This window comes from Glandiceps talaboti, chromosome 12, assembly GCF_964340395.1.
Source record: "Glandiceps talaboti chromosome 12, keGlaTala1.1, whole genome shotgun sequence".
NCBI lineage: Eukaryota > Metazoa > Hemichordata > Enteropneusta > Spengelidae > Glandiceps > Glandiceps talaboti.
In genome coordinates, this window is record NC_135560.1 from 3,420,418 (window position 1) to 3,439,800 (window position 19,383).

General features: G+C 36.6%; 1 protein-coding gene across 3 annotated transcripts in view; it reads left to right on the forward strand.

Annotated features, from left to right (window-relative positions):
* LOC144443823 (putative phospholipid-transporting ATPase IM) overlaps positions 1 to 19,383 on the forward strand; it is an 88,573-nt gene that overhangs the window by 55,868 nt on the left and 13,322 nt on the right. For all 3 annotated transcript variants that reach the window (XR_013481709.1, XR_013481708.1, XM_078133384.1), the window contains exons 7-17: positions 3,218 to 3,361; positions 4,292 to 4,374; positions 5,094 to 5,341; positions 5,713 to 5,909; positions 6,946 to 7,108; positions 10,462 to 10,551; positions 11,085 to 11,250; positions 16,338 to 16,417; positions 16,903 to 17,124; positions 17,993 to 18,090; positions 18,498 to 18,636. Coding sequence is in view for 1 of the 3 variants with exons in the window: in XM_078133384.1 (XP_077989510.1) it covers positions 3,218 to 3,361; positions 4,292 to 4,374; positions 5,094 to 5,341; positions 5,713 to 5,909; positions 6,946 to 7,108; positions 10,462 to 10,551; positions 11,085 to 11,250; positions 16,338 to 16,417; positions 16,903 to 17,124; positions 17,993 to 18,090; positions 18,498 to 18,636 (1,630 nt within the window). In the remaining 2 variants the exon portion in view is untranslated. The remainder of the gene's footprint in view (positions 1 to 3,217; positions 3,362 to 4,291; positions 4,375 to 5,093; positions 5,342 to 5,712; positions 5,910 to 6,945; positions 7,109 to 10,461; positions 10,552 to 11,084; positions 11,251 to 16,337; positions 16,418 to 16,902; positions 17,125 to 17,992; positions 18,091 to 18,497; positions 18,637 to 19,383) is intronic.

Below are 19,383 nucleotides of genomic sequence, written 5' to 3' on the forward strand. Positions count from 1 at the left end.
ATCAACCACTAATTAATATGTACAATTGTCTAATTATTTCAATCTGTTTCTGTACTGCTTATGTACAACATCAACCACTAATTAATATGTACAATTGTCTAATTATTTCAACCTGTTTCTGTACTGCTTATGTACAACATCAACCACTAATTAATATGTACAATTGTCTAATTATTTCAACCTGTTTCTGTACTGCTTATGTACAACATCAACCACTAATTAATATGTACAATTGTCTAATTATTTCAACCTGTTTCTGTACTGCTTATGTACAACATCAACCACTAATTAATATGTACAATTGTCTAATTATTTCAACCTGTTTCTGTACTGCTTATGTACAACATCAACCACTAATTAATATGTACAATTGTCTAATTATTTCAATCTGTTTCTGTACTGCTTATGTACAACATCAACCACTAATTAATATGTACAATTGTCTAATTATTTCAACCTGTTTCTGTACTGCTTATGGACAACATCAACCACAGATTAATATGTACAATTGTCTAATTATTTCAACCTGTTTCTGTACTGCTTATGGACAACATCAACCACTAATTAATATGTACAATTGTCTAATTATTTCAACCTGTTTCTGTATTGCTTATGGACAACATCAACCACTAATTAATATGTACAATTGTCTAATTATTTCAACCTGTTTCTGTACTGCTTATGGACAACATCAACCACTAATTAATATTTACAATTGTCTAATTATTTCAACCTGTTTCTGTATTGCTTATGGACAACATCAACCACAGATTAATATGTACAATTGTCTAATTATTTCAACCTGTTTCTGTATTGCTTATGGACAACATCAACCACAGATTAATATGTACAATTGTCTAATTATTTCAACCTGTTTCTGTACTGCTTATGGACAACATCAACCACAGATTAATATGTACAATTGTCTAATTATTTCAACCTGTTTCTGTATTGCTTATGGACAACATCAACCACAGATTAATATGTACAATTGTCTAATTATTTCAACCTGTTTCTGTATTGCTTATGGACAACATCAACCACAGATTAATATGTACAATTGTCTAATTATTTCAACCTGTTTCTGTATTGCTTATGGACAACATCAACCACAGATTAATATGGACAATTGTCTAATTATTTCAACCTGTTTCTGTACTGCTTATGGACAACATCAACCACAGATTAATATGTACAATTGTCTAATTATTTCAACCTGTTTCTGTATTGCTTATGGACAACATCAACCACAGATTAATATGTACAATTGTCTAATTATTTCAACCTGTTTCTGTATTGCTTATGGACAACATCAACCACAGATTAATATGGACAATTGTCTAATTATTTCAACCTGTTTCTGTACTGCTTATGGACAACATCAACCACAGATTAATATGTACAATTGTCTAATTATTTCAATCTGTTTCTGTACTGCTTATGGACAACATCAACCACAGATTAATATGTACAATTGTCTAATTATTTCAACCTGTTTCTGTATTGCTTATGGACAACATCAACCACAGATTAATATGTACAATTGTCTAATTATTTCAACCTGTTTCTGTACTGCTTATGGACAACATCAACCACAGATTAATATGTACAATTGTCTAATTATTTCAACCTGTTTCTGTACTGCTTATGGACAACATCAACCACAGATTAATATGTACAATTGTCTAATTATTTCAACCTGTTTCTGTACTGCTTATGGACAACATCAACCACTGATTAATATGTACAATTCTCTAATTATTGGTACCTGTTTCTGTACTGCTTATGGACAACATCAACCACAGATTAATATGTACAATTGTCTAATTATTTCAACCTGTTTCTGTACTGCTTATGGACAACATCAACCACTGATTAATATGTACAATTCTCTAATTATTGGTACCTGTTTCTGTACTGCTTATGGACAACATCAACCACTGATTAATATGTACAATTGTCTAATTATTTCAACCTGTTTCTGTACTGCTTATGGACAACATCAACCACTGATTAATATGTACAATTGTCTAATTATTTCAACCTGTTTCTGTACTGCTTATGGACAACATCAACCACTGATTAATATGTACAATTGTCTAATTATTTCAACCTGTTTCTGTACTGCTTATGGACAACATCAACCACTGATTAATATGTACAATTGTCTAATTATTTCAACCTGTTTCTGTACTGCTTATGGACAACATCAACCACAGATTAATATGTACAATTGTCTAATTATTTCAACCTGTTTCTGTACTGCTTATGGACAACATCAACCACAGATTAATATGTACAATTGTCTAATTATTTCAACCTGTTTCTGTACTGCTTATGGACAACATCAACCACAGATTAATATGTACAATTGTCTAATTATTTCAACCTGTTTCTGTACTGCTTATGGACAACATCAACCACAGATTAATATGTACAATTGTCTAATTATTTCAACCTGTTTCTGTACTGCTTATGGACAACATCAACCACAGATTAATATGTACAATTGTCTAATTATTTCAACCTGTTTCTGTACTGCTTATGGACAACATCAACCACAGATTAATATGTACAATTGTCTAATTATTTCAACCTGTTTCTGTACTGCTTATGGACAACATCAACCACAGATTAATATGTACAATTGTCTAATTATTTCAATCTGTTTCTGTACTGCTTATGGACAACATCAACCACAGATTAATATGTACAATTGTCTAATTATTTCAACCTGTTTCTGTACTGCTTATGGACAACATCAACCACAGATTAATATGTACAATTGTCTAATTATTGGTATTTTAACAATTTTCAGTGAATACATTTGTTCTAATCAAACTATGAAATGCATTCTCGCAAGCCAGGGTTATTATTTCTACCATTACATTTAGAAATATACTCTGTAACTTTTCCAACCTGCTGCGCAGGTATATATCCTACTGGAACTTTATTGTTAATCCAATTCATTTGTGTGTACTTTCACTGTTTGTAACAGGTTTCCATTCGTCCACAGTCTGATGTTAGCAGTTGTAGTACCTTCAGTGAAAACACCATCAATATTTATTGTTCACTTGTTAGTTACTAAAACTATTAGCACTTGCTAATTAGAATATTTATTGTTCACATACTAGCTATAGTTACTGTAACTAAGTACTTGCTAATTAGAATAACAAGCAAACATGTTGATTTAGTCCATTTTACTGATATTTTACAGCTTAACAAAATGTAAATGGCAACAAATACAAGTTGGTGATATTTTGAGGCTAGAAATAAACCAGCCAGTGCCATCAGATGTTATATTACTTAGTAGCAGTGAACCACACAGCTTAGTTTATATAGAGACAGCTGATCTGGATGGGTAAGTATACTTATTATTTTAAATGCATTTTTACTGTTAATCACTTTTATTGCAATATTGCTATTCTCAATGCAGTAATAATTATTACTTCTTGGTAATTATTACTGGAATGTTATAAATCCGTGAGGTACAAGTGGACAACTGCTTTGATTCTCAAATGACTTGCTGTCTTTGGCATGTCAAATAAGAGTATATATCCTATCAGGTACCAAGTGCATGACTGGATATACATACTCATGAAAGTTTACTGTTAAACTAGAACTTTATAGAGTCCAATAGAAGTAACCAGTGAAACTGGACATGCTTCACCTTCTTTAAGATAGCAAGATTGAATGAGTACAGTTTCTTGATACATTTTGTCTTCAGAAGTGAAGTGAACTACACATGCCACCATACAGACATCATATAAACACAACATTTTAGTACCCTTCATCACCCGAATGTCTGCATTGAGTTGCAATACATTTAAGTGGTTTATTTCATTTAGACTAAATGTAGCAAAAAAGCCAATCTTGCTATTGAAGTGTGGCATATACAGTTTCTTTGTTGGTTTCTGTTTGGTTGTATCAAACAGAAAAGCTGCTGTAAATATTTTGAAATTGACTGGTGAGAAGTATGCAGACAGTGATAGCCATCTGTATCCTAACGTAGTGTTCATTATGTACAACCCACAACCCTTCTCATGGCACTGTAACGGCTATAATCTCAACTCCAGTGGATGTAATTATTTACAACCCTTTTCATTGCACTGTTACAATTTAATGGTTGGTCCAATAGAATAGAAATAATATGAGTTGTAAAAACTGACAATTAAATTAGGAAATCATGTAGTATATTTTACTATTCAGCCTCAGTGACACAAAGACTATAAAGTCCATACACAAAACTTGTTTCTAAGTTCTGACTTTTTATGATTTTTGATATTTGCAGAGAAACTAATCTGAAAGTCAAACAGGCTTTAACAGAGACGGCAGCACTTGGTGATGATTTGAAGAAATTATCAGAGTTGAATTGTAAGTATTAAAATGATATACAAAATGTAATTATGAAATGTGAATTAGTAACAGGTTGACTAAATGGATTGTACATGGAATACTAGAGGGTGTGTGTGTGTGGGGGGGGGGGGGTACATTGACTTTGTAGAAGTGTATCTTAATAATCAGGTGAGAAATCTTGATTTATTGTCATAGAAAGTTGGGTGCATTTATTTTATGGCAGACATCAAAATTACCTAAGTCTGTGTCAATCCCACAAAAAGTATACTGACTTCGCTAAGGGACAGTTTTGTTGACATCATATAAGATACAGTGACAACACACAGTTCTATTTATAAAATGAATTGTTAACATATAAAAAATGCAACAAAAAGATCAACTTTGATAAACTTAATGTACAATTGAATCATTAGTGGGAGTAGATTAGACGCCGAAATGGACGCCTCTCTTCACATTTTGTCTACCGTGCACTGTTGAAACCTCGCTACACTCATGAAAGTACAGGCGCAGAGAACATTACATGTACTAAAAATATGCAAATACCCCAAGTATGCCATACATGTGTCATGGACTTCTGTCACATCACTTGTTTTATTTTGTTATATGACAAAATAACCATGCGTATTGGCTTACCTAGCTGTGAAATACCACACTACAATGTCTTAACATCCCTTGAAATTGAAAATATGTAAATAGCCAAATTTATTAATCTGCATTTACTAATTTTGTTCATCTAGGTGAAGTTCATTGTGAGCAACCCAACAATAACTTAGAACGATTTGAAGGTTACATGGATTGGAGTAATGACAAGTTTTCATTAAATAATGAACAGCTAGTGTTGAGAGGCTGTGTGCTGAGAAATACCAAATGGATGTATGGACTGACTGTCTTTGCTGGCAAGGAAACCAAACAAATGCAGAACAGTGGACAAGCCAAGTTCAAGAGAACTAGTATCGATAAACTTATGAACAAAATTGTTTTATTTGTAAGTTTTCTTTTGACAAGTTGTTTATTACAAGTACAATAAATATCACCAAATATGCACACACACACCCCCCACCCCCACCCCCCCACCCCCCGCAATGAAAACCTGTTTAATAGCAGAAAATACTATATTTCTATTGAAGTGTGGCATCTACAGTTTCTTGTTGGTTTCATGTGTTGCTGTATCAGTCAAACAGAAAAACTGCACAGTATTGTGAAATTCACTGTATGTAATAACATTTAAAAAGCAAAACATAGTATCTGAGTTTACATCTTCTATTACTAAGTATTTCAAGTTTAGTATGAACGTTGATGTATGGTTTATAAATATAAAAAATGTTAATAATAATATTGTGTTCTTTGATATTGCAGATATTCCTTCTATTGTTCTGTTTGTGTTTGATATGCTCTATATCATGTGGATACTGGGAAGGATCAACAGGTTGGAATTTCAGGATATATTTACCCTGGGAGAGTTACACCAAAACTTCAGTAACAGTTGCAGCATTGACTTTCTTATCCTATATCATTGTACTCAATACATTAGTGCCTATTTCACTTTATGTCACGTAAGTTCATTAAGTACATTTATCCCCCTCACCTCCCTCCCCCCAATACATTAGTGCCTATTTCACTTTATGTCACGTAAGTTCATTAAGTATATTTATCCCCCTCCCCTCCCTCCCCTCAATACATTAGTGCCTATTTCACTTTATGTTACGTAAGTTCATTAAGTATATTTATCTCCCTCACCTCCCTCCCCTCAATACATTAGTGCCTATTTCACTTTATGTTACGTAAGTTCATCAAGTACATTTATCCCCCTCACCTCCCTCCCCTCAATACATTAGTGCCTATTTCACTTTATGTCACGTAAGTTCATCAAGTATATTTTGCCCCCTCACCTCTCTCCCCTCAATACATTAGTGCCTATTTCACCATGTCACATATAAGTTTATCAAGTATATATCACCTCCCTCCACTTCAACAGACTAGTGTCTATTTCACTTTATCTCATATCAGTTTACAAAAGTAATACCACCTCTAACCCTTCCACCTCAAACCCTTGCCATTCAATAAACTAAGTTTCTGCTTCACTTTGTGTCATGTATAAGTTTTACAAACCATATCTATTCCTCTTCCCCATCCATAAACTCAGTTTGAACTATCCTATGTCACTTTTTGTCAAATTAAGTTTACAAAGTTCTTCTCCCAATCCATAAACTAGGTTTACTGTTCCCTTGATGACATGTAAGGGTTAACTTAGTGTATATTTATCAACTTTTACTATGTATATAATGTCTTCAATACCATCTCTAGAGCAACATTGACATTTCTTATACATTTAATCCCAGAAATGTGATCTTATGAAAATTCATACACACTATTTGATATGTTCTATCATAAGAAGAAAACAAATACCAGACTTGAATCAGTTATTTTTACAGCAAAAGAGACAGAAACATGTGAAATGAAAACAAGAAATACCATTTTAGCGGTAGAGTTTCATGTCCTTAAGGTTTGGTGTCAGAGAACGATAGTATCATGTTGTTTTTTTACCTAACTACCAAAAGTTGATATGTCTGCATATATGATGTATTACAGAGTGGAAATGATCCGACTAGTGCAGAGTTTCTGGATTAACTGGGATAAATCAATGTATTATGAAGAGAAAGATACTCCAGCCAAAGCCAGGACAACAACACTCAATGAAGAATTAGGACAAATTCAATATATTTTCTCTGACAAAACTGGTACTTTGACACAGGTTAGTAGTGGTCACTTTACTTCTTACAAGAATTGAAATTTGATAAAAACATGATTTAATATCTGATAGCACAACTTGGAAAGAACACAATGTCTGTCTATAAAACTTTACAGCTATCTCAACATTAATATCGACATTGAGTTGTTAATTTAAACTTTATTCATTCAAATCAAATTTGGGAATTTAAATGTGGCCATGACTTGTGCAGCACCCAGTGTCTTGTGCAGCACCCAGTGTCTTGTACAACACCCAGTGTTTTGTGCAGCACCCAATGTCTTGTGCAACACCCAGTGTCTTGTGCAGCACCCAATGTCTTGTGCAGCACCCAGTGTCTTGTGCAGCACCCAGTGTCTTGTGCAGCACCCAATGTCTTGTGCAGCACCCAGTGTCTTGTGCAGCACCCAATGTCTTGTGCAGCACCCAGTGTCTTGTGCAGCACCCAATGTCTTGTGCAGCACCCAGTGTCTTGTGCAGCACCCAATGTCTTGTGCAGCACCCAGTGTCTTGTGCAGCACCCAATGTCTTGTGCAGCACCCAGTGTCTTGTGCAGCACCCAATGTCTTGTGCAGCACCCAATGTCTTGTGCAGCACCCAGGGTCTTGTGCAGCACCCAGTGTCATATGCAGCACCCAGTGTCTTGTACAACACCCAGTGTCTTGTGCAGCACCCAGTGTCTTGTGCAGCACCCAGTGTCTTGTGCAGCACCCAGTGTCTTGTGCAGCACCCAATGTCTTGTGCAGCACCCAATGTCTTGTGCAGCACCCAGTGTCTTGTGCAGCACCCAATGTCTTGTGCAGCACCCAATGTCTTGTGCAGCACCCAGTGTCTTGTGCAGCACCCAGTGTCTTGTGTAACACCCAGTGTCTTGTGCAGCACCCAGTGTCTTGTGCAGCACCCAGTGTCTTGTGTAACACCCAGTGTCTTGTGCAACACCCAGTGTCTTGTGCAGCACCCAGTGTCTTGTGCAGCACCCAGTGTCTTGTGCAGCACCCAGTGTCTTGTGCAACACCCAGTGTCTTGTACAACACCCAGTGTCTTGTGCAGCACCCAATGTCTTGTGCAGCACCCAGTGTCTTGTGCAGCACCCAATGTCTTGTGCAACACCCAGTGTCTTGTGCAGCACCCAGTGTCTTGTGCAGCACCCAGTGTCTTGTGCAGCACCCAATGTCTTGTGCAGCACCCAGTGTCTTGTGCAACACCCAATGTCTTGTGCAGCACCCAGTGTCTTGTACAACACCCAATGTCTTGTGCAGCACCCAGTGTCTTGTACAACACCCAATGTCTTGTGCAGCACCCAATGTCTTGTGCAGCACCCAATGTCTTGTGCAGCACCCAATGTCTTGTGCAGCACCCAGTGTCTTGTGCAGCACCCAGTGTCTTGTGCAGCACCCAGTGTCTTGTGCAACACCCAGTGTCTTGTGCAACACCCAGTGTCTTGTGCAGCACCCAGTGTCTTGTGCAACACCCAGTGTCTTGTGCAGCACCCAGTGTCTTGTGCAGCACCCAATGTCTTGTGCAGCACCCAGTGTCTTGTGCAGCACCCAATGTCTTGTGCAGCACCCAGTGTCTTGTACAACACCCAGTGTCTTGTGCAGCACCCAATGTCTTGTGCAGCACCCAATGTCTTGTGCAACACCCAATGTCTTGTGCAACACCCAGTGTCTTGTGCAACACCCAGTGTCTTGTGCAACACCCAGTGTCTTGTGCAACACCCAGTGTCTTGTGCAACACCCAGTGTCTTGTGCAGCACCCAATGTCTTGTGCAGCACCCAGTGTCTTGTGCAGCACCCAATGTCTTGTGCAACACCCAGTGTCTTGTGCAGCACCCAATGTCTTGTGCAACACCCAGTGTCTTGTGCAGCACTCAGTGTCTTGTGCAACACCCAGTGTCTTATGCAACACCCAGTGTCTTGTGCAGCACCCAGTGTCTTGTGCAGCACCCAGTGTCTTGTGCAACACCCAGTGTCTTGTGCAGCACCCAGTGTCTTGTGCAGCACCCAGTGTCTTGTGCAGCACCCAATGTCTTGTGCAACACCCAGTGTCTTGTGCAGCACCCAATGTCTTGTGCAGCACCCAGTGTCTTGTGCAACACCCAGTGTCTTGTGCAGCACCCAATGTCTTGTGCAGCACCCAATGTCTTGTGCAGCACCCAGTGTCTTGTGCAGCACCCAATGTCTTGTGCAGCACCCAATGTCTTGTGCAGCACCCAATGTCTTGTGCAACACCCAGTGTCTTGTGCAGCACCCAATGTCTTGTGCAGCACCCAATGTCTTGTGCAGCACCCAATGTCTTGTGCAGCACCCAATGTCTTGTGCAGCACCCAGTGTCTTGTGCAGCACCCAGTGTCTTGTGCAGCACCCAGTGTCTTGTGCAGCACCCAATGTCTTGTGCAGCACCCAGTGTCTTGTGCAGCACCCAGTGTCTTGTGCAGCACCCAATGTCTTGTGCAGCACCCAGTGTCTTGTGCAGCACCCAATGTCTTGTGCAGCACCCAATGTCTTGTGCAGCACCCAGTGTCTTGTGCAGCACCCAGTGTCTTGTGCAGCACCCAGTGTCTTGTGCAGCACCCAGTGTCTTGTGCAGCACCCAGTGTCTTGTGCAGCACCCAGTGTCTTGTGCAACACCCAGTGTCTTGTGCAACACCCAGTGTCTTGTGCAGCACCCAGTGATGTCTGTCATCATATCATATCATATCAATTACAGCTAAGAAGGCTAAGAGCCTGTGAGCTGATCGTGAGTCAAATACCAAAAAATGCAACCGTCAAATGTTCAATAGACTAAACGTGTATACAGTTACTACTACAGGTTTTGTAGACTTGCTAAAATTCTATCAACAAGACAAAGAAAAATCTTTTGACTCAACAAGATACTAGATCCATTTATGTTATAACAGTTGTGAAAATATGAAAAATAAAAGTGAGGTGGATCCATGTAGAATAGTGTTATAATTATTGCATTTGTAGGCACATGGACAGTTGGCATCATTTCTTGTTTCTTACAACTTTCAGATAATGTGGAGCACTTTATAAGGTTCATTCTGATTGGTCAGATAATGTGGAGTACTTTATAAGGTTCATTCTGATTGGTCAGATAATGTGGAGCACTTTATAAGGTTCATTCTGATTGGTCATATAATGTGGAGTACTTTATAAGGTTCATTCTGATTGGTTAGAAAACAATTAGGAAACAAGCACATCTGTTGACTGTATTGGTAATGAGTGATAATTTAAAGTGTTTATGTGTGTTAGCCGATCAGTGGCAACCTTGTAATAATCAGGCCACAACTTTACTAAGGGTTTGTTTTGTTATAAGTAATTCCAGTCATTGGATTCATCTTATTTTTAAACCAACAGAACAAAATGACATTCAACAAGTGTAGTATTGGTGGGAGAAAATATGGTGAATTGTATGACAAACAAGGTCAGCCCATTGAAATAACAGAGGTAAGCTTTGACTGTGACTAAACAGACTATTCTTACCATAATTTAAGTCTATGATGGGGTAAAATGACTGGTTTTATTTAGAAAATATTGAAGGGAATTTATGGTTTGTTTTTGTAATGAAATCATCAATATTAACAATGCAAGCAGTTGTGATCGATTGGGATAAAACCAGGCTATCATATGATTAAAGGTAAAACTCATGTGATTGATTCATCTGTATGTTATAGCAAATCACATGATTAAATGTAAAACTCATGTGATTGGTCAGATGGGTTTAAACCAATCACATGATTAAAGGTAAAAGTTCATGTGATTAATCTGATGGGTTAAAGACAATTTTGTAAACAATAATATGACTGTATTAAAATCACATTCAATTCTATGTTTTATGAGGGGGGGGGGGGGGTAAAATAAACAAACTTTGGTACCAAGGAGTACTACAGTGTGAATATGAATTGAAAGTAATTTGTCAGCTGTTCACATGTTATACATCCCTTTCAAATGATATTATATGTATTTTAATCATTTTACAGAGTTCTATACCAGTTGGTTTAAGTCACAATACTTGGTATGATAAAAAGTTTAAATGGTACGATCCCACATTAATGGAGGCTATAGATCAGGGTGATAAACATACTTGGGCATTTTTTAGATTACTGGCTTTATGTCATACAGTAATGGCTGAATATACAGATGATGGTAAGTATATGGTCATGTACATGTTGTATTTAATAACCAAAAATTATTCAAGTCAGAACCAACAATTATTCATTATCATATGGTAAATGGATTAAGTACCATAATAGTGAAATGTGAGTAGGGTATATTTCCCATGTCTGAAGAAGTAATGTACATCGTGTCCAGGGGTATATTTACCATAACTGTAGAAGTAATGTACATTGTGTCCAGGGGTATATTTACCGTAACTGTAGAAGTAATGTACACTGTGTCCAGGGGTATATTTACCGTAACTGTAGAAGTAATGTACATTGTGTCCAGGGGTATATTTACCGTAACTGTAGAAGTAATGTACATTGTGTCCAGGGGTATATTTACCGTAACTGTAGAAGTAATGTACATTGTGTCCAGGGGTATATATTTACCGTAACTGTAGAAGTAATGTACATTGTGTCCAGGGGTATATTTACCGTAACTATAGAAGTAATGTACATTGTGTTCTGGGGTATATTTACCGTAACTATAGAAGTAATGTACATTGTGTTCTGGGGTATGTTTACCGTATCTGTAGAAGTAATGTACATTGTGTCCTGGGGTATGTTTACCGTAACTGTAGAAGTAATGTACATTGTGTCCTAGGGTATATTTACCGTAACTGTAGAAGTAATGTACATTGTGTCCAGGGGTATATTTACCGTAACTGTAGAAGTAATGTACATTGTGTCCTGGGGTATATATTACCGTAACTGTAGAAGTAATGTACATTGTGTCCTGGGGTATATTTACCGTAACTGTAGAAGTAATGTACATTGTGTCCAGGGGTATATTTACCGTAACTGTAGAAGTAATGTACATTGTGTCCTGGGGTATATATTACCGTAACTGTAGAAGTAACGTACATTGTGTCCTGGGGTATATTTACCGTATCTGTAGAAGTAATGTACATTGTGTCCAGGGGTTTATTTACCATAACTGTAGAAGTAATGTACATTGTGTTCTGGGGTATATTTACCGTAACTGTAGAAGTAATGTACATTGTGTTCTGGGGTATATTTACCGTATCTGTAGAAGTAATGTACATTGTGTCCAGGGGTATATTTACCGTAACTGTAGAAGTAATGTACACTGTGTCCTGGGGTATATTTACCGTAACTGTAGAAGTAATGTACATTGTGTCCTGGGGTATATTTACCATAACTGTAGAAGTAATGTACATTGTGTCCTGGGGTATATTTACCATATCTGTAGAAGTAATGTACACTGTGTCCAGGGGTATATTTACCGTAACTGTAGAAGTAATGTACACTGTGTCCAGGGGTATATTTACCGTATCTGTAGAAGTAATGTACATTGTGTCCAGGGGTATATTTACCGTAACTGTAGAAGTAAATAATGTACATTGTGTCCTGGGGTATATTTACCGTAACTGTAGAAGTAATGTACATTGTGTCCTGGGGTATATTTACCGTAACTGTAGAAGTAATGTACATTGTGTCCTGGGGTATATTTACCGTAACTGTAGAAGTAATGTACACTGTGTCCAGGGGTATATTTACCGTAACTGTAGAAGTAATGTACACTGTGTCCTGGGGTATATTTACCGTAACTGTAGAAGTAATGTACATTGTGTCCTGGGGTATATTTACCGTAACTGTAGAAGTAATGTACATTGTGTCCAGGGGTATATTTACCGTAACTGTAGAAGTAATGTACACTGTGTCCTGGGGTATATTTACCGTAACTGTAGAAGTAATGTACATTGTGTCCTGGGGTATATTTACCGTATCTGTAGAAGTAATGTACATTGTGTCCAGGGGTATATTTACCGTAACTGTAGAAGTAATGTACACTGTGTCCTGGGGTATATTTACCGTAACTGTAGAAGTAATGTACATTGTGTCCTGGGGTATATTTACCGTATCTGTAGAAGTAATGTACATTGTGTCCTGGGGTATATATTACCGTAACTGTAGAAGTAATGTACATTGTGTCCTGGGGTATATTTACCGTAACTGTAGAAGTAATGTACATTGTGTCCAGGGGTATATTTACCGTAACTGTAGAAGTAATGTACATTGTGTCCTGGGGTATGTTTACCGTATCTGTAGAAGTAATGTACATTGTGTCCTGGGGTATATTTACTGTAACTGTAGAAGTAATGTACATTGTGTCCAGGGGCATATTTACCATAACTGTAGAAGTAATGTACATTGTGTCCTGGGGTATATTTACCGTAACTGTAGAAGTAAATAAATGTACAATGTGTCCAGGGGTATGTTTACCGTATCTGTAGAAGTAATGTACATTGTGTCCTGGGGTATATTTACCGTAACTGTAGAAGTAATGTACATTGTGTCCTGGGGTATATTTACCGTAACTGTAGAAGTAATGTACATTGTGTCCAGGGGTATGTTTACCGTAACTGTAGAAGTAATGTACATTGTGTCCTGGGGTATGTTTACCGTAACTGTAGAAGTAATGTACATTGTGTCTTGGGGTATATTTACCGTAACTGTAGAAGTAATGTACATTGTGTCCTGGGGTATATTTACCGTAACTGTAGAAGTAATGTACATTGTGTCCTGGGGTATATTTACCGTAACTGTAGAAGTAATGTACATTGTGTCCTGGGGTATATTTACCGTAACTGTAGAAGTAATGTACATTGTGTCCAGGGGTATATTTACCGTAACCGTAGAAGTAATGTACATTGTGTCCAGGGGTATATTTACCGTAACCGTAGAAGTAATGTACATTGTGTCCAGGGGTATGTTTACCGTAACTGTAGAAGTAATGTACATTGTGTCCTGGGGTATATTTACCGTAACCGTAGAAGTAATGTACATTGTGTCCAGGGGTATGTTTACCGTAACTGTAGAAGTAATGTACATTGTGTCCTGGGGTATGTTTACCGTAACCGTAGAAGTAATGTACATTGTGTCCTGGGGTATATTTACCGTAACTGTAGAAGTAATGTACATTGTGTCCTGGGGTATATTTACCGTAACTGTAGAAGTAATGTACATTGTGTCCTGGGGTATATTTACCGTAACTGTAGAAGTAATGTACATTGTGTCCTGGGGTATATATTACCGTAACTGTAGAAGTAATGTACATTGTGTCCTGGGGTATATTTACCGTAACTGTAGAAGTAATGTACATTGTGTCCAGGGGTATATTTACCGTAACTGTAGAAGTAATGTACATTGTGTCCTGGGGTATGTTTACCGTATCTGTAGAAGTAATGTACATTGTGTCCTGGGGTATATTTACTGTAACTGTAGAAGTAATGTACATTGTGTCCAGGGGCATATTTACCATAACTGTAGAAGTAATGTACATTGTGTCCTGGGGTATATTTACCGTAACTGTAGAAGTAAATAAATGTACAATGTGTCCAGGGGTATGTTTACCGTATCTGTAGAAGTAATGTACATTGTGTCCTGGGGTATATTTACCGTAACTGTAGAAGTAATGTACATTGTGTCCTGGGGTATATTTACCGTAACTGTAGAAGTAATGTACATTGTGTCCAGGGGTATGTTTACCGTAACTGTAGAAGTAATGTACATTGTGTCCTGGGGTATGTTTACCGTAACTGTAGAAGTAAATTAAATGTACATTGTGTCCTAGGGTATATTTACCGTAACTGTAGAAGTAATGTACATTGTGTCCTGGGGTATATTTACCGTAACTGTAGAAGTAATGTACATTGTGTCCTGGGGTATATTTACCGTAACTGTAGAAGTAATGTACATTGTGTCCTGGGGTATATTTACCGTAACTGTAGAAGTAATGTACATTGTGTCCTGGGGTATATTTACCGTAACTGTAGAAGTAATGTACATTGTGTCCTGGGGTATGTTTACCGTAACTGTAGAAGTAATGTACATTGTGTCCTGGGGTATATTTACCGTAACTGTAGAAGTAATGTACATTGTGTCCTTGGGTATATTACCGTATCTGTAGAAGTAATGTACACTGTGTCCTGTGTACAGAATACTACTAGACTAGAAACACCTACTCATTTATCAAATCTATCAATTTAACCGTTCTAAAATCAGGAACTTCTGGACTTTATCTCTGTTAAATAAGTTTTTAACTTCAAGTAAACATTTTACTTTGTCTTTCTACACTATGACATTATCAGGAAACGACACTGTTGATGTAATGAAACGTAAGATCACGTTCAGTTTTGTGATATTTGTCATCACAGCAAATCAACTACAGTGATGACTTGAGAGAAAAATTAGTGTAAAATTAATTCCTGGAATATAAAAATACATATTATGGTTATCGTAATGTGTTAGTAATGTTATGACTAAAAATATATTAGCATGTTTTTTAATAAGATTTTGATAACCATGGTAACAAATGGGGAATCTGGTAAATGTAATTTTAGAGGGAACTCGAGTAGCGTACCTTGAGAATTTCATTAGATTTTACCTGTATGTAAATACAACGATGTATAGGAGGTGACTTGTATGGCATTAGTGTAATTGTAGACTCCTGTAGAAATACATAGAGGTATGTAAACACTTGATAGAAAGGGGTTTCCACAATTCTCAAGTTAGTATAAAAATTTTGGAACATGTTGACATTTAGACTGATAATTTGTCATTGTTGTTGCCATAGTAACTGTGTATAGGTGAGTAACAGGATTACTAACAATGATAAATCTAAAATCAGCTTGGTAGGTCAAATGATTAATGATGCTTTAGTCATAAAAATTTGACATTCAAATTTATGGCAAACAATTTCGAATTAATTTGGGTAAAAAATAATTAAGATTTACAACACATGACAGTTATGGTAAGTTAATAAGGCTCATTAATTCTAATATAGGTAAGTTTTAGTATTATGATTGATTTGAGAACAGTTAGTGTAGCTATTCTTAGTGTAATGAAGATTTATTATAGTTTAACTATGGTGTGAGAAGTAACAGTCAAATATGACATTATCTTTACTATGGGTGTAATATGCAAATTACAAAAAGGCCATACCATTATTTTGTAGGAGACAACACCAACATTAGGGAAACATTTGCTATGATATTTTAAGGTTTTTATGATAATATTTATTTTACAAATTTTTCTTGTTTTCTTCAGATGAGTTAGAATATCAAGCACAGTCTCCTGATGAAGCTGCTTTAGTTGGAGCTGCCAGAAACTTTGGATTTGTCTTCAGGGTAAGTAATTATTGCAGCAATAAATTCAGCTGGTAAAGGCAACAAATTCAGATTAAACGTGATGATATGTTAAAAGATGCAAATTTGGTAAACAAAGAAAATGGTTATGATATGCAAATTAATTATGGAAATTACTCCATGTACCATAAATATCATATTGTAAAGTGTTAAGCATTCTTCATTATTCCAATACATCGATTATGTCGTTTTTTTGTCAATTTTTATCAAATTTTATTCTCAGCTAACCACATCATTTGTGGAGATACAAAATTTGAAATATCACTACAATTATATATCCATTAAATTAATATTACTTGACATGTGACTCTCTAATTTAATCAATCTTCCTATAATTATTTGAAAGTTGTAATTTGGACAAAACTATGACTCAACTGTACATATATATATATTCAAATGATGTCAATTGATACTACTTTTCCATACATTTACAGTGACTGTAATTCTCACGTCTGTTTCTTTCATAGCACCGTACTCCAAGTACAATCACCTTAGAAGTGGACCGAAATGAGGAGATCTTTGAGATGCTGGCCATTTTAGATTTTAATAATGTCCGCAAGAGAATGTCGGTTATATTGCGATATAACAACAGAATCCGATTGTACTGTAAAGGAGCTGACTCAGTCATTTTACCAAGACTTAGTCCGCAATGTAAACAAATCAAACAGATTACTCAAGAACACCTCAATGTAAGTCATAACAACACCTCAATGTAAGTCATTACAACATCTCAATGTAAGTCATTACAACATCTCAATGTAAGTCATTACAACATCTCAATGTAAGTCATTACAACATCTCAATGTAAGTCATTGTTAATGACAGACTGACACCCAGGTACAGGGATTTTGTACAATGACAAACTAATACCAAGGTACAGGGATTTTGTACAATGACAAACTGACACCCAGGTACAGGGATTTTGTACAATGACAAACTGACACCCAGGTACAGGGATTTTGTACAATGACAAACTGATACCCAGGTACAGGGATTTTGTACAATGACAAACTGACACCCAGGTACAGGGATTTTGTACAATGACAAACTAATACCAAGGTACAGGGATTTTGTACAATGACAAACTGACACCCAGGTACAGGGATTTTGTACAATGACAAACTAATACCAAGGTACAGGGATTTTGTACAATGACAGACTGACACCCAGGTACAGGGATTTTGTACAATGACAAACTGACACCCAGGTACAGGGATTTCGTACAAAGACAGACTGACACCCAGGTACAGGGATTTTGTACAATGACAAACTGACAGCCAGGTACTGCAATTTTGAACAATGACAAACTGTACACCCAGATACTGCGATTTTGAACAATGACAAACTGGACACCCAGATACTGCGATTTTCATGATCAAACTTGTTCACGAGTACCTCATGGTAATGGTTTGCAATCTGAGTATTTACATTCTTCAGTGCTTATTTATAGTGACAAGTGAAATATCTAATGACAAGGATTTCCAAATAAAATAAATTCTGTTAAAAGTAGAATATGTAAAAATATTATTGACTGTCTGTGTTATTTGATATTACCAGGAATTTGCAGGTGAAGGGTTGCGAACTTTGTGCCTTGCAATGAAAGATATTGATGAAGGGTACTTTGCTGAATGGAAGAGAAGACACCATATTGCCAAGTAAGTACTTGATTCAGTCTTTATTGTGACCGATAAAACTTCAAAAGTAGAGACAAGAATCCATCAGGAATGTTGATTTTCTTATGATATAAATTAGATTTCAAAAGCCAAATATCCCCTTCCATCCATTTTGTTCATGACAGAAAGAGAGATCATTAAACGTATGATATTCTTCCATAGTGATATACATTGTTTTACAAAGTACTTTTTTACGAAAATTAAAAAATTAAAGAAAGTTTTACTCAATAACCGTCACACTAGTGCAGTCATATACAAAGTTTCCCACAACAGCCAATAGCAACTCCCTATACAATTTAGTTTCCCACAAAAACCAATAACAACGCCCCATACAAAGTTTCCTGTAGCAACCAATAATAATTGTTGATACATTTTTTTCCATGACACAGTACTTCCTTAGACAACAGGGAAGAGAAAGTTTCCAAAGTGTATGATGAGATAGAGAGAGACATGATACTACTTGGTGCAACGGCTATTGAAGATAAGTTGCAAGATGATGTGCCTCAGGTCATTGCTAACCTGGCAAAGGTCAGTCTCAGGTCATTGCTAACCTGGCAAAGGTCAGTCTCAGGTCATTGCTAACCTGGCAAAGGTCAGTCTCAGGTCATTGCTAACTTGGCAAAGGTCAGTCTCAGGTCATTGCTATCCTGGTAAAGGTCTCCAGTCATTTCCCTAGTGTTCTTTGAATGATTCATTTGTGTGACCAGAGACATTCATTTCTATAACAATGTCTTTTCTTTGACTAAGAGTATGATATCATACTGTCTTAACTGTGAAAAATAGAAGATATATTGCTAGATGAGATCAGGAAAGGTGTACATCCATTGTCAAATATAATGTATTTTGAATTGGTTATGAGTATCTTGATATATAATAAGTCTCAATTTTTGTTTGCTGAAAATCACCTAATAGCAAATTATTATATCGACAGACAAACAATCTATCTGTTTGACCCCCATGTCTGTCTGTCTGACTGGCTGTCAGTCTGTCGGTCTGTAAGTCTTTCTGTCTGTCTGTCTGTCTCTGTTTGTCTGTCTGTCTCTGTCTGTGTCATCTGCTCTCTATGTTGCTCTCTCTCTCTGTCTCTGTAACTTGACTCACTAAAATTTATGAGTTTCTTTAGTAGTACAAAAATGACATATTTTGCACCTTTAGAAAAATTGACAAGAAAGTCATGTCATCTATTGAAATGTGCAATGTCCATCAATTACATTTGTTTGGAATATATAAAAAACATATTTCATTTCTTAATTATTTTGATATTTATTTTTGTTC